This window comes from Erythranthe guttata, chromosome 4 (assembly GCF_056151865.1).
Source record: "Erythranthe guttata isolate IM_541 chromosome 4, IM_541, whole genome shotgun sequence".
NCBI classification, from domain to species: Eukaryota; Viridiplantae; Streptophyta; class Magnoliopsida; order Lamiales; family Phrymaceae; genus Erythranthe; species Erythranthe guttata.
The window spans coordinates 17,307,033-17,322,633 of NC_142536.1; the positions used below are offsets into that span (position 1 = coordinate 17,307,033).

The window sequence follows — 15,601 nt, forward strand, 5'->3', positions numbered from 1 at the left end:
TCCCACGGATATCCTCAAACTCAACCTTTTTAGACTCTGTGGAAAAATCGAAAGAGGAGCCACAACCTCGAAAATAGGATTCATAATTGTACATTTAAGTACTTGTAGTCCACGGAGTTGAGAAATATGATCAAAGCAGCTCAAGGGTTGAAACGGATGAAATCGAGTCGTATCGTACCTAGTAATTTTAATGTGGCATTTAGCGTTGTGAATAAATTAGTTTATTGACTATAAGTAGCTAAGAATTCAAGTCCATTAGTTGGGCTTTCACATATAAACTAGGACATATTTTAACCAAAATTCATGGGCTTGAAACTTTTAGTAATATTGGGCCTACTATTATAATTAAACAACTACAAGTTCTTAAGCTTATGGTAACATCTCTCTCCATACTTACTTATAGAAGGGTAAAATTGGTATAAAAAAAATTATGCATTAAAATAAAAAACATATAAGTAAAATGGGAGGATGGAGTACAACAAAGAAACAATCTTGGCTTTAGAGCCGAAAGAAGAAAAGGTTAATTGAATTATTTACCTTGGGAAAAGGGAAGAACATTCCAATAAACAAGAGGGTTAATTAATTAATTGAACATTAAAGAGATACCAAACCAACAAGTAAAGAATAGTTTTTTACTACTTAATTATTTATTATTTACTTTGCTAATTTATAAATTATACTTTAATTTACCAGTTAGTGGTATCTGCCCTCCAATTGTACAGTCACTAATCACTATCCCTTCTTGATTATAAAGTCTAGTGTTCTTGTTTAGATCTCTATACAAGTTCATATTATGAGATTTTTTAAAATATAATCAACATTTGAAGCTTAAAAAACAATTTCATTAAAGGACTTTAAATAAAAATCATGGGACAATTTTGAATGGTCAACTCATACCTAGAATTAACTACTATTCCACTAACAATCATGTTCGTATATTCTTTATGATTTTTAAGATGAGATATTGCATTTAAGACTATTTTGTTTTTTTGCAATTATTAGTGTGTGTGAATCCGTGTAAAATCTAAAATAGTACTCCGTTCGTTTCTAATTAACTGTTATTTTTAGCTTGCACAAGTATTAAGAATCTCAATAAATGTGTCTTGATTTTAGGAAAAACACATTAGAAAAACTAAAATAACCTTAATCATTTAATGATGTGATAAGATTGAGTTAATACTTAGAGTTGAATTAATAAGGTTAAAACAGGAAAACAAATTACATTTAATGCAGCATTTAAAATCTAAAGTGACAGATAATAACGTGCGGACAATCACAAAATGGCTAGCAAGTCTTCCTAAGAATTAATATTTAGAACTATCATGTGCCCGTAAGGATGGTCTAGCAGGTAGAGTAAGAAGAATACAGTGTCTAACAATGAGGGTTAAATCAATTTGAAAACATATGGAATTCAAATTAAACTAAGCCTATGAAAAATTTAATTTAACTAGTCGTGTCTACAAAACAAAAGTTATTGACTCTTTAGTGATAATTACAAATTAAACATGTACCTAACTTTTTATATTATTTTTGTAAGATTAGATTTTACATGAAAACTTTTTTAAGTAGGAATGCAATCAAATCAGTGTGTACGTGTGTGTCAATATACATTGTATATATAAATACTTATGTATAAATTAAAATAATATACTATGGGAGTCAAAAATCTTATCCAACACTAATGTAAAATTTATTTAATACATGCATATCCCTTTTGAAGAAAGAAAAAATTATACTAATAATTAATAAGCCCTTTTTTTTTTGAATTTTGAGGATCAATGTTTAATGTGGTTATTATTTAAGAGATGCATCTCTTTTGAAGAAATAAAAGATTAATAATATTAAGCTCTTTCTAAAGGCACTCAAGAATGTAAAATAAATTAACTTGCTAATTATCGTAATGAATGAATGCCGAATATATCTTCATGGTTCTTGAAAAAAAAAATTCGGAATCTAATATATACTTCAATTATGTTTAAAAAAATTGGAAATCGGAACTTTCGGAATTTAGATAAAAAAAAATATTGTTACAAAATAAAATATATTCAGATCAGAACTGGCAGAGAGTTACTAGAGATGTTGCGGGGTATGGTCTTTTTCTTTTCTTTCATTTTAGGGGATTTCGTACAACTTAAATCATAACGAGTAGCAAGTCAACGAGCCAAAGAAAAACCGGAACGTCTAACAGAAGAAAAGTCGCAAGAATCAAACGAACTAAGAAGAGAAAAACAATCAGTTACGAAAACTCCTATGGGAGCTGAAGAAGCAACATTTGCCTTGAGAGCGTTGATCTACACCTTCCACCACAATCGACCCTTTTCAATTCACCGGAAAGAAAGTTCAGAAATTTAGTTCCAATTTCAACCCTTAATTGGAACTAACCAAGCAGCTTACCGATGGAATTTTTAAGGAAAAAATACAAATAAAACGAAAAAAAGGATACACAGTTGTAATATTACAATAACCAGTAAAAATTTCAGTTTTATTTATAAAATTCTCATCTTCAATCTATCTACTAGTGCCGATAATTTATTTTATGTCGGTTTTTACTTGAAAATTAAAAATATACGACTAAGAACATATTTAGAATCAACATAGAATATTAATTGACACGATAAGATAGTACGTTGATAAATACTTTACAATTATGACTTATTTGGTCATGGATTCGAGACTTCGAGTACTCGAACGGAAATTGAGAAACCAATGACTATCCTCATTACTGAAGACAAAAACAAATTATAGAATATTAAATTTATAGAATTTAATGTAATATTGCAATATAAAACTAATAATAGTGGATCGATTATAATATTAATAGATTTTAAAATTATGGATTAAAAAACAATTATATTAGTCTAATATTAATTGAAGACATTATATTGGGGGCCCTATAGATCATGGCCCTCTTCCCCTGTCTACTTTTAACAACCTTTACAAGAAAAAGAAAAACCCTTAAAAAAAGAAAAACTCAGAAACTTATGGGCCATTATTTAATAAGTTAAAATTGCGAGTACCAAAGCTTTTATTATATATTTTCTGTATGGAGCCTATTTATTGTCTATGCACTTCTATATTTTATTTCCAATATTTTATTATTTGACGTAACATTATAAACTTACATTTTTTTCTCAATATTTTATTATTTAATTGTCAAGATAAAATTAGTTAAAATAAGATTATAATTTTTTGTGACTCATTGTATAATTAAAACTATGGGAGGTCCAATACTCAATTCTTCGTAAACTTATATTTTTGTAATTATGGGTTGGCCCGAAAAATAATTGACTAATTGAACATTAAATAAAACTTGATTATTTAATTAATTTTAATATAGGCAAAATACAGTTTTAGTCCCTCATATTTGTACCGATTTCACATTTGGTCCTTAATGTAAAAAAAACACATTTGGTCCCTCATGTTTCAACACTTTTAGTCATTTCCGTCAAATTTTCGTTAGAACTAACGGAATCAGACGTGTCTCTATCACTGCCTTAACTGACGGAGTAGCAGTAAATTGACGAAAAAGGACCAAAAGTGTTAAATTATTGAAACATGAGGGACCAAATGTATTTTTTTGTGAACATTGGGGATCAAATGTGAAATCGATGCAAACTTGAGGGGTGAAAATTGTACTTTCCCCAATTTAATATATAATATCAATGAGGATATATAGCTTGATTATTGAAAAATCATGTCTAGACCAGACAATGCTTTAAGTCCAAGTTAAAGTTGAGGATATTAAAAAAAAATATAGCTGAAATGGCAAATTTATATGCTTAAATATTTAATTAAGCAACAATCATTGAATCACATTGAAATTCATTATTCCGCATAAATGGGTGATTTAACAACATTTAAAATACAAAAAAAAAGAAAATGACAATGGATAAATTTGTGATTTGTTCAAAAAAATATTCAATATATTTATACTTATAAATAAATTACAAAGACATAAATTGTATGTACGTAATTTTCCTAAAGGATAAATTTCTATATATTTTCTTACAAAAGAACTCGTAACAACTTAATTCTTCGTACAATAGCTTGCAAACCACACAAGAACCCAATGAGTTTTATTTAATTTTGAACTAACTATTTAAATTAGTTATAAATTGGCAATTATCTAATTCTTTTTTATGGTGTATGATCATGTGCAAAAACCCAATGGGTCTCGTGATTAGATTCCCTAATAGACATACTTGTAAGATAATTTAAGTAAAATATAATGTTAAAAAAATTGCATGCCAAAAGTCACGTGCCACGCAACATGTGTTAACAAATCCAAATTATATTCTCTAACATTAACCTGCTGTCACGCGACATCATGTGATCCCACGATTTACTTACAATTTTTTTAAAAATAATATATTTTATATATATGAAAACACAAAACAATATCTTTTTTATGTACTAAATTTAGACTTCATTTGATTACTACGTGCCATCAATAAGTCAAAATGGGCATCCATTTATGAAGACAGACAAAAAAAGGAATTGATGCGGTGACGGAGTCGGCATAGAGCCGAAGGGGGCCATGGCCCCTATAATAATTCTTAAATTTCTATTTTGTATATAACTATTTAGAAAAATTCTTGTATAATTAGTATTATCGGCTCTCCTCATAAAAGTGTTAATATACTTTGGTATTCGCGAACTTAAAATCCTGATTGAACGATATATTAAGATATAAAATAACAAGTTTAATACAATTATTAATGAAAGAACTCTTCTTGGTCATGTTACTTCTTAAAATAATTAAGAGCTGAAGAATTAAATTTTTTTTTTTTTTGCAGTATCCATTTTACAATATACTATTTCATAATTTTATAAAATTAAATTCAAGATTAAAATTTATTTTACAAACATATCAACTTCTAAGTTAATTCAAGATTAAAATTTATTAAAACTACATAATTGACATTGAGAGAGAGAAAAGGAGAGAGAAGCATACGTTGGATGTTAGATATTTTTTAAAAGGATAAATTTCACTTGTTGGATGTTAGATATTTTTTAACAAGATAAATTTCACTTTCCCCCTTGTATTATGGTTCGATATCACTTTATTCTCTTCTATTCTCAATTGCATTGATTTGGCCCCATGTACTTGGAAAATTGTCTCAATGTGACCCTTGCCGTTAGTCTCTAGACATTTGACCTTAACACCATTTGATTTAAGTCTGAAAATTACAAAAAAACCACACCTCCTACTTTAAATAATTATTAATTTTTAAAATTTTTTTTAATAAAAATAAAAAATAAATTGTGGTTGCCGTCGTGGACTATGCTTTCTTGTTGTCTTGAAATTTTTTATTATTTTTTTTTTTTTTTTCTATTTTTTTATTTATTTTTCTTTTGTTTTTTAATAATTATATAAACTGGGAGAGGTGATGTTTTTGTAATTTCAAAGATTAGACCGACTGTATTAAGGTTAAATGTCTGACAACTAACAACGAGGGCCACATTGAGACAATTTTTCAAGCACGGGATGCCAAATCGATGCAATTGAAAGAATAAGGGTGTAAAGTGATACCGAGCCAAAGTACAAATGTGGAAAGTGAAATTTAAACGTCTCTGTCAAGAATTATTATAGGTGTTGGACAAAAATGGATATCTTTAAATATATGGATGAAAATATTCAGCGTTTCAATTTTTCTTCCTTTCACATTTGTCATTGAAAAATTAACCATTGAGTTTCTCCTTAAATAACTTTTGAGTTTCTCCTTAAATCAATCTTCTTCTCTTAGATAATTCTCTTGCATAGTTATAATTTCACAAACAAATGCTTATGTAGAAGAGTTGTTCCATATTTCCAGTTAACTGAAATTAGTTGTGTGAGATCTGAGAGAGAGAGAGAGAGAGAGAGAGAGAGAGAGAGAGAGAGAGAGAGAGAGAGAGAGAGAGAGAGAGAGAGAGAGAGAGAGAGAGAGAGAGAGCATTGAAAGAGATGGCTTATGGTTCCTTAAAAGAAGCTCTCAGAGTATTCGATAAAAAGAGGAGCACCATCAACATGAAGATGGTGAAAAGTTTGGAGGCGGAAATGGTAGAGGCAATATACAACTTCGAAGATGTAATCGACCCTCATCTCTCAAATCAGTTCCATTCACAATCTGAAGCAGAAGAAGAGACGGCCGATCATCCTCCATCAATGGTATTCTCAGTAGATGTGCAGGAAATAAAGCAAGATGTCGATTCCTTTATCGAAACAATGAACAAGATGAAGAGGGCCTATATCCACGAATTACACAATCCCTCACCTGAAGAAGATGATGATGATGATTTTGTGGCATCAAAAACTCATTTTCGGGGAAATGAGCCTATCATGGTTGGATTATCTGATATATTTATGTCAATAGAAAATTGGCTTAATTCCTCAAATTCTGAAAGGATTATTGTGTCGCTGGTCGGGATGGCTGGCATTGGTAAGACTACTCTTTCCAAGAAACTCTTTCATGATCCATTCATTGTGAGTTGTTATAGCAGGCTCGTGTTCGTGACCATAGGCCCTAAATATCGTCTAGCGGATATCTTGGTGGATATTCTAACACAAGTGAATCCCGACTTTGATGAAATAATGCTTATGAAAGGAGAAAAAGTATTAGCTGGATTGAAAAGGATGGTTTACGAAAGTTTAAAGTATTTGAGTTACTTGATCGTGTTGGATGATGTATGGGAAATAGACCTCTGTTCTGTGTTGTTGGAGTTATTTCCAGATGACAAAAATGGAAGTCGAGTGTTGGTCACAACTAGGATGAAAAAAGTAGCTGATTGTGCTAAGCCTTTGAATATTTGCAAAATACCCTTCCTTGATAAGAAAGAAAGTTGGGATCTTCTTCGCGAGAAGGTGTTTGGTGAAGAAGAACCGTGCTCTTATAGACTTGAGAAAGCTGGAAAGAAGATTGCCGAGAATTGTGAAGGTCTTCCTCTTACAATCATCACGGTTGCCAATATCCTGTCAAAAGTTGACAAGACAATAGAGTACTGGAACGAGGTAGCGGATGATAAACAAAATTCAGTATATAAGGATGCATATGAACAAATGTCAAAGGTACTATATCCAAGCTATGACTACTTAGATCAACATTTAAAAGCATGTTTTCTCTACATTGGAGCTTTCCCACAAAATTATTTACTAGACCAGTCCCAACTAGCCAACTTGTCGAGTGCTGAAGGATTTCTTAACTCAGAATCAGTGCATTACTATGAGGAGACCATGGATTATGCATATGATAGCTTTGGATATTGTGATGACCTTTATGCCACAAATGTTATCATGTTCGACAATGAAACATTTGATTTTTACCTTCATTCGTCCTTTTGGTACTTGTGTAACAAAGAAGCTGCCAGGACCAAGTTGTTCTATGCCTTAAATTGCCATGGCGATACTCTACCGGAAGAAGGTATAGAAAGCCAGCGCCGATTGTGCATCCGTAATAATATTCTACTTGCCATCAAAGATGTGCACAACTCAATTGCATCTGATTCAAAGGTACGATCTCTCCTTTGTACCGGTTATTTTCATAAATATCCAGTACCGCTGTTTTTGGAACATTTGAGGTTGCTGAGGGTATTGGATGCTCTTTCTATTAGATTCTATGAGTTCCCGATAAAAGTATTGAAACTAGTTCAATTAAGATACCTCGCCCTCCTTTATAATGGAAACCTCCCTTCTTCCATTTCCAAACTCTGGAACCTTCAATACTTGATTGTTATTCAACATCCAAGGATAGTAAAATCTGTTGGGAATCTATTGTATCTGCCTATTGAGATATGGAATATGAATGAATTGAAGTATCTTTACACCGGCGGAAGAGACCTACCACATCCTTGTTGTGAAGGATCTCTCCTACCAAACCTATTAAAACTAGGTGGTGTCGGTCCTCAAAGTTGTGCCAAATCTGTGCTCGAAAAAATCCCTAAATTGAAGGCGTTATCGATTGATATCGAGCTGGCTCCTGATGCTACAGAGCCCTTGACATGCTTTGATCACGTTTCCCATCTCCATCAACTACAAGAACTAAGATGTTACATTATGAATCCTACATTGAAGACAGAGGTTGTTACCCCACTTGTTCCTCTTTCAGACTTCCCATTAAGTCTTACAGCGTTAGTTTTGAGTGGCTTAGGATCTCCGTGGGAAGAAATGAGAAAGATTTCTTCATTGCCAAATCTTACACATCTCGAACTGAAATTCTATGCTTTTCGAGGCCCAAAATGGGAGGTTCGTGACAACGAATTCCAAAGTCTCTTATATCTTGAGATTGAAGACATCAATCTGGAGCAATGGACATTTCAAAATTGTCTATGCCTCCCTGTGATTCAGGGCCTTCACATCGCACATTGCTACAAGTTAAAAGAGATCCCTCTCACATTTGGTAAATCTCTTCTAAGCATTAAAATAGTCGAATGCAACCCTATGGCTGTGAAATGTGCAATCAAGTTAAAAGAGGAGTGGGACGACAAATATGCTGGTCGTGAACGTTTGTTAGAACTTGTTGTTCGTTCTTCACTGTAACAATGGGAACACCAAACCGTGAGTGACTCTACCATATCATTGATTCTTCAAAAGGTTAGTCGTTAAATTTTTATATCTATCGAAAATACTAATATTTTAGTCAATGCCCATTCAGGTAAAAGGAATTAAACAACCTTAAATTTTTTAGTATTAAATTTGAATTAACATATATATATTTTTTATTATAATTTCATCATACAGTGAATATTACCAAAGATATACTCAGTATATATGCATACATTCTCCTACAAAACAAGAGAAATAGACAATATAGATATATGGTTGATAACACATATAATAGGATCATATAAGTTGCGTTTGGATGAAACAGTTTGAATTTGCTACAACAGAGATAGATTTTATTATAGAGTAAATTACGAAAACTCCCTGAACTTAGGCTAAATAACGAAAAAAACCCACATATTCCTAATTACCAAAAACCCCTGAGGTTTGTTTCCGTCTTACACCAACCCTTTACAGTGTGAGTTTTCACGTATTTTTTTTAATTCCAAGAAATAGACTTTACACAATTGCACATATTTTCTTTTATTTCTCACCTATTTAATAAAAGGTATAATAGATTGTACAAATTTTCTGTTAAAAAACTCGGTTAACAGTTAATCAGAATGGGATTTCGGTTATTACGGATAGGTGGTGGTGTTTTTCGTTATTTAGCCTAAGTTCAGGGAGGTTTTCGTAATTTACGCTTTATTATATTACAAATTAATTTATTTGATTACTGATTAATGAATTTGCTATTATGGATTAAAAAAAAAAATTAACATCCGAAATCATTGAACATTCTCCTTTATTACAGGTGTATCGTCTCGAGAGCCGTAGGCTGATTGATCACGAGAGAAATTACATCGACATTGTTTGCATCAAGAAATCGGAGGAACGTACTTTCAGTTTTGAGACGGACAAATCAAAGCGTGTTTGAATATTTTGTTAATGTTATTTGGTGTGTTTAATTTTTCTTGATTGATTTTTTATTACATCCTCATCAGTTATATGTTGTGAGGTTAAAATTAAGACTATTGCGCAATTAAGAAAGGTGCACGTGTGTCGCACATATTGTCGAATTTACAAATTTTACTCGTCTCTGCCAAAAAAGGTAAATCAAAGATAACTACATACATACGATAACCGAAGTATAAGGAACATATATGCTAGTTAGTCATATTTTCCTATCGGAAAAAAGCCGTGTTTAGTCTCTTGATTTCATATTTCAAAGAACTTAAAAAAAGCCCTCTGTTTCATTACTTGAAGTTAGGTGTAAAATACTCCCCTTTGACAGTTTTCGCGGAGCAAAATCTCACCTTAGAAAACACATAGCAAATGAAAAGAAAATCGAGGATTGTTATAAGCATATGCAGCCTCGAAACACAATATCAAACATCAAATAAAACGAGAAATGGAGGGTTGCGTATTTATGAAATTCCTCTTAAAATTCTACATTTACATGGATGGGGGTATCTTTTCTCTGTCATGTGCGGTGCACATGCTGTTTTCCGTCAAACAACCCCACCCCCAACACAACTACTCTCCATGAAAGCTCTCTAATGGTGCATCAACCGTTGCACACATTCGGGAGCCGTCGTCTACCTGCAATTGCAAACGTCTGGATCTTGACGTCGTGAGGGAGGTGCGGTGGTTATGATGGCGGCGGCTGTGGTGGAGGTGGTTTTGGAGTCGATTTAGATCTATTTTGTGCTGCCGACTTCCAAGCGACGCCGTTTCGGAGTTCGAGTGCTGGTTGGAGGTGAGGCCGACGATGCCGTTTCGGGGTAGAAATCGAGATTGTTGTTTTCTGATGACGAAGACGTCGGAGATGGTGTGAAGCTGGTTGAGTGAACATTTTTGTTTATTTTGGAGAAGATGGCTTTTTTGAAAAGGTCAAGGATTGAATTGAATTTTTTTTTAATATAGAATTTTGGGGTGAATCTGTAATTTTTGAAATTTATAATTAGTAGGGCATTTTGGTCCTTTCGGGTTTAAAATACACCCAGTCGCACAATCCGCATGTGGAGCACACGATAAGCTGGCAGGGCCCTTGTTGCCTTTGACTAATTTTCATACGGCGCTATTGCTAATTCTTTTAACATGAGGATTTTTTTAGCAATTTGAAATTATACAGGGGTGGTTTTTGCAAAAAAAAAAACATAATAGAATACAACCTGTTCATTAGAAAAGTTAATTAATGGGCGACATGGATTAATAAATAAATATTCCTTTGCACATGCTTCCAGAGCAATAACTTCAACAAACAATGCCTATGAAGAAATTTATTCAAAAAAAATCAGATGCTGACAGTGATTTGTCAAACAGAGAGAGAGAGAGTTGAAAGATGGCTTATGGTGCTGTTTCTTCTCTTGAGCTGACAATTGGCCGCCTTTTAAATTCATCACATATTCCGAATTCCGATTGTTCAAAATTCATCCCCACAAATCCTAAAACATATGTATGAGAATATTCTTTCCTTAAAAGAAGATCTGGGAGAATTCGACAAATGGAGGAGCACCATTAACATGAAGATGGTAAAAATTTTGGAGGAGGAAATGATAGATGCAGTATACAGATTTGAAGATGTAAAGAATCTCATGTCTTAAATCAGTTCCACTCAACACAATCCGAAGAAGCTGGGAGTAATCATCCACCATTAACGGTATACTCAATAGATGTGGATGAAATAAAGCAAGATGTCGATTCCTTTATCGAAACGGTGAACATTATGAAGATGGCCTACATTCATGAGTTACGCAACCCTTCTCCCGAAGAAGATGATGATTTTGTCTCGACAATAACTGATTTTGGTGGAAATGAGTCTAACATGGTTGGATTGTCCGATCTATTTATGAGATTCAGAGATTGGCTTATTTCCCCACACTCTGAATTGATAGTTATGTCGCTCGATGGGATGGCTGGCATTGGTAAGACTACTATTGCCAAGAAACTATTTCAAGATCCGTTCATTGTGAGTCATTATAGCAGGCTTGTGTTCATGACAATAGGCCCTAAATATCGATTAGCGGACATCTTGGTGGATATTCTCACACAATTGAATAATGCTGACATTGATGAAATAATATGGCTTACGAAAGGAGAAGAATTATTACATGAGCTGAAATGGAAGGTGTGCGAAAGTTTAAGTGAATTGAGATACTTGATCGTGTTGGATGATGTATGGTACACGGATCTCTATTATGAGTTCGCCAACGTATTTCCAGACGACAAAAATGGAAGTGTAGCATTACTGACAACTAGGCTAACAGAAGTAAGTAAATGTGTCCACCCTTTGAATTCTCCCAGACTACCCTTCCTTGATAAGAAAGAAAGTTGGGAACTTCTTCGTCACAAGGTGTTTGATGCAATGCCTTGCCCTCGTGAACTCGAGAAATCTGGAAAGAAGATTGCGGAGAATTGTGAAGGTCTTCCACTTACAATAATAGTTACAGTTGCCCACATCCTTTCCAAAACTGACAAGACTTCGGTGTACTGGAACCAGGTAGCTAATGATAAACAAAATTCGGTTTACAAGGATGCATATGATCAAATGTCCAATGTACTATATCCAAGCTATGACTATTTACCTCAACATTTGAAAGCATGCTTTCTCTATTTAGGAGCTTTCCCACAAGATTATATGGTGTGGAGGCGCCAACTGATCGACTTGTGGAGTGCTGAAGGATTTCTTAACCGAAAATCAACCATGACTTCAACTGATTATACGTTTGCTTATGTAGGAGCGCTTCTTTCAAATAATGTTATCATCTACAATGAAGAAAAGTTTATATATCACCTTCATTAATCATTTTGGTACTTGTGTAACAAAGAAGCTGCCAAGAATAAGTTTTTCGATGCATTCAATTGTCTTGCCGATGCTCTACCAAAAGAAGGTATAAACTACCAGCTGCGCCGATTGTGCATCCGAAATAATGTTCTACTTGCCATTGAAGATGCGCACGATTCAATTGCATCTGCTTCAACGGTACGCTCTCTCCTATGTACCGGTCCATATCATCAATATCCTGTACCATTTTGTTTGGAACAATTAAGGTTGCTCAGGGTATTGGAAGCTCTTTCTATTAAATCCTATGAGTTCCCAATGGAAGTGTTGAAACTATTGCAGCTAAGATACCTCGCCCTCACTTACGATGGAAACCTCCCTACTTTCATTTCCAAACTATTCAACCTTCAGTACTTGATTGTTCATCATCAGTACCGGATCGTAAAATCTGTTGGGAATCCATATTATCTGCCTATTGAGATATGGAATATGAAAGAATTGAAGTCTCTCGAGATCCGGGGAAGAGACCTACCACATCCTTGTGAAGGATCCCTCCTATCAAACCTCACAACTCTAACTGGTGTCGGTCCTCAAAGTTGTACCAAAGATGTGCTTGAAAAAATCCCTAATCTGAAGGAGTTAACAATCCAAATCGAACTAGTTCCGGTTGCTTCTAAGCCCTTCAGTTGCTTTGATCACATTTACAATCTGCATCAACTACAAGAATTAGAATGTGAAATTACAAATCCTATTTTCAAGACTGAGGTTGTTACCCGATTTGGTCCTCTTTCAGACTTGCCATCAAGTCTTACAAAGTTAACCTTGAGCGGCTTAGGATATCCGTGGGAAGAAATGAGAAAGATTTCTTCATTGCCAAATCTTACAGACCTGGTATTGCAATGCTATGCCTTTCGAGGCCCGAAGTGGGAGGTTCACGACCACGAATTCCAAAAGCTTTCACATTTTCAAATTGAAGACACCGATCTGGTGCACTGGAAGTTTGTGACAACAAATTTCTGCTTCCCTGCTATTAAGGTTCTTGGCATCGAACATTGCTACAAGTTAAAAGAGATCCCTCTCACATTCGGTACATCTCTTGAAAATATTTATTTAGTTGACTGCAACCCTATGGTTGTGAATTGTGCAAACAGTTTAAAAGGGGAGTGGGACGACAAATATGGCGGTCATGGACGTCGATTATATGTTATTGTCCGTTCTTCATTGTACTGATGGGAACACCAGAATATTGATTCTTGAAAAGGTTAATCATTCAATTTTTATTTCAATCTGAGGATGAATCTGTATCAAAAGGGTTGGAATTTGAGGTATAACAGGCCGATAAGTTCTATTATTTTTTTAAAATATTTTTTATTACCAAGGATCTACTCAATTGTATGTATATGTATACATTCTCCTACAAAACAACTATAAATAGACAATACACATATATGGTTGATAACACGTGCATTGGGATAATGTAAGTTGCGTTTGGATGAAACTGTTGAAATTACCAAAACAAGTGCATGTGTGTTGCAGGTATTATGTTAATACGAAGCTTGCATATTGAGTTATCGTTAGATGGTGAAAGATTTGGTTTTGAGTTTTCTTGTATTCATATATTGTTCAAGTAATTCTCATCTTCAAATTTCGTGTGTGCAATACTCGACTCAATTTCCTTCTCGTCTTGTCTTGTTTGATGTTCATCCTAATATTTTAGTTAATAGACAGTTTTTTTTAGTTAGTCGATTGAGTTGTTTGCTTAGTCGACTAAGGTTTTTTAGTTAGTTGCTAATTATTTGATTTAGCAGAATGCAACAGCAAGTTATATTTTCATCGGAAAAAAAAGGCGCAAGTCCCGACAATTTTGAGCAATAAATCTTTCTCGACGAAGAGTAATGGTAGGTGATCATTTGTTGAGTCTCTCGATTTCATTATCTGAAATTAGGCGGAACAGTTTATTTGGTGGAAACACATTTCTATTTTTCCCATTATTACCAGGAACATCCTCAAAACTTTTAAATATTTACGGAAATGACCCCGAAACGTTTCAGACAAGTGTCATGGTGTTTCGATTTCCGAAATGCGAAAACGCGTTTACCGAAGTTTCCGTGCACCATAGCGTTTCATTTATGGGATTTTATAATTTTTGGGATGAAATTGTAAGATTAAAGTGAAATTGAGGCTGAATCAAAAAAAGAAGTTAAAAAAGGGTTGAATGTGTTATTTTAGAAGGCTCACGTACTCCACACGTGACTTAATCGGCTCCCAAATTGGTCTATATATAAAGGGCAAATTACCAAAACCCCCCTGAGGTAAGCCTAAATAACGAAAATCCCCCCCACGTTCTCGTAATTACGAAAACCCCCCTAAACTAACGGTTGACCGAATTTTTTTAACCGAAAACGTGTAATGTCTATTATATCCTTCTGTTAAATATGTGAAAATAAAAGGGCAAATTACCAAAACCCCCCTGAGGTAAGCCTAAATAACGAAAATCCCCCCCACGTTCTCGTAATTACGAAAACCCCCCTTGACTAACGGTTGACCGAATTTTTTTAACCGAAAACGTGAAATGTCTATTATATCCTTCTGTTAAATATGTGAAAATAAAAGGGCAAATTACCAAAATCCCCCTAAGGTAAGCCTAAATAACGAAAATTCCCCCCACGTTCTCGTAATTACGAAAACCCCCCTTGACTAACGGTTGACCGATTTTTATTTATTTATATATTTTAATTGATTTTATTTATCCAGAGGAGTATTAAACCGATATTGTATATTAAATATAAACGAAAACCCCCACTTACATGTTGTATATTAAATATAAATTAATCTTTAAAAAACAAAAAAAAAGAAATAAAAACAAAAAAAAAGAAATAAAAACAAAAAAAACAAAAAACAAAAAAGGAGAAAAATATATTGAGTCTTCTTCTTCCCTTCGTCCTTCGGAAGAGACGACCCAATCTCCAGTCCTCCTTCGGAATCATTCGACTTGCACAACGAAATCGAATACTTCTCTCCATCAATCGACACGACTTCAAGCTTTCTCGCCCTTCCCAATCCGAAATCCGCATCGCACAAGTCGAACTTCGGCGAACCGGAAACCCCAACTGTCCTCATCCCTACAAATTTCTCACTATCGGACATCCAATTCTCAGACACCTTTCAAAACCTCGTCTTTGTTATTCACCCTGTTTTTAATATCCAAAGCTATAGCCTCCGCAGCAATTACAAACCCTTCTTCCCCGACAAGTATTTTGTGCTTGATTTTCGCTATTCCGCCACCCAAGCAATTGCCG

General features: G+C 33.9%; 3 protein-coding genes across 3 annotated transcripts; all 3 read left to right on the top strand.

Annotated features, from left to right (window-relative positions):
* Positions 1-5,645: 5,645 nt before the first annotated feature.
* Positions 5,646-9,605, top strand: LOC105950436 (putative late blight resistance protein homolog R1A-10). The gene is made up of 2 exons (XM_088817072.1): positions 5,646-8,569; positions 9,333-9,605. The coding sequence occupies exon 1, from the start codon at positions 5,948-5,950 to the stop codon at positions 8,513-8,515; it is 2,568 nt and encodes an 855-aa protein (XP_088673198.1). The 5' UTR covers positions 5,646-5,947; the 3' UTR covers positions 8,516-8,569; positions 9,333-9,605.
* Positions 9,606-10,938: 1,333 nt separating this feature from the next.
* Positions 10,939-13,588, top strand: LOC148771303 (putative late blight resistance protein homolog R1A-10). Its single transcript, XM_088817073.1, has one exon. It carries the CDS (start codon positions 11,247-11,249, stop codon positions 12,321-12,323), a length of 1,077 nt encoding a protein of 358 aa, XP_088673199.1. The 5' UTR covers positions 10,939-11,246; the 3' UTR covers positions 12,324-13,588.
* Positions 12,621-13,662, top strand: LOC148771304 (uncharacterized). The gene has a single exon (XM_088817075.1). The coding sequence runs from the start codon at positions 12,621-12,623 to the stop codon at positions 13,530-13,532; it is 912 nt and encodes a 303-aa protein (XP_088673201.1). The 3' UTR covers positions 13,533-13,662.
* The last annotated feature ends 1,939 nt before the right edge of the window (positions 13,663-15,601 follow it).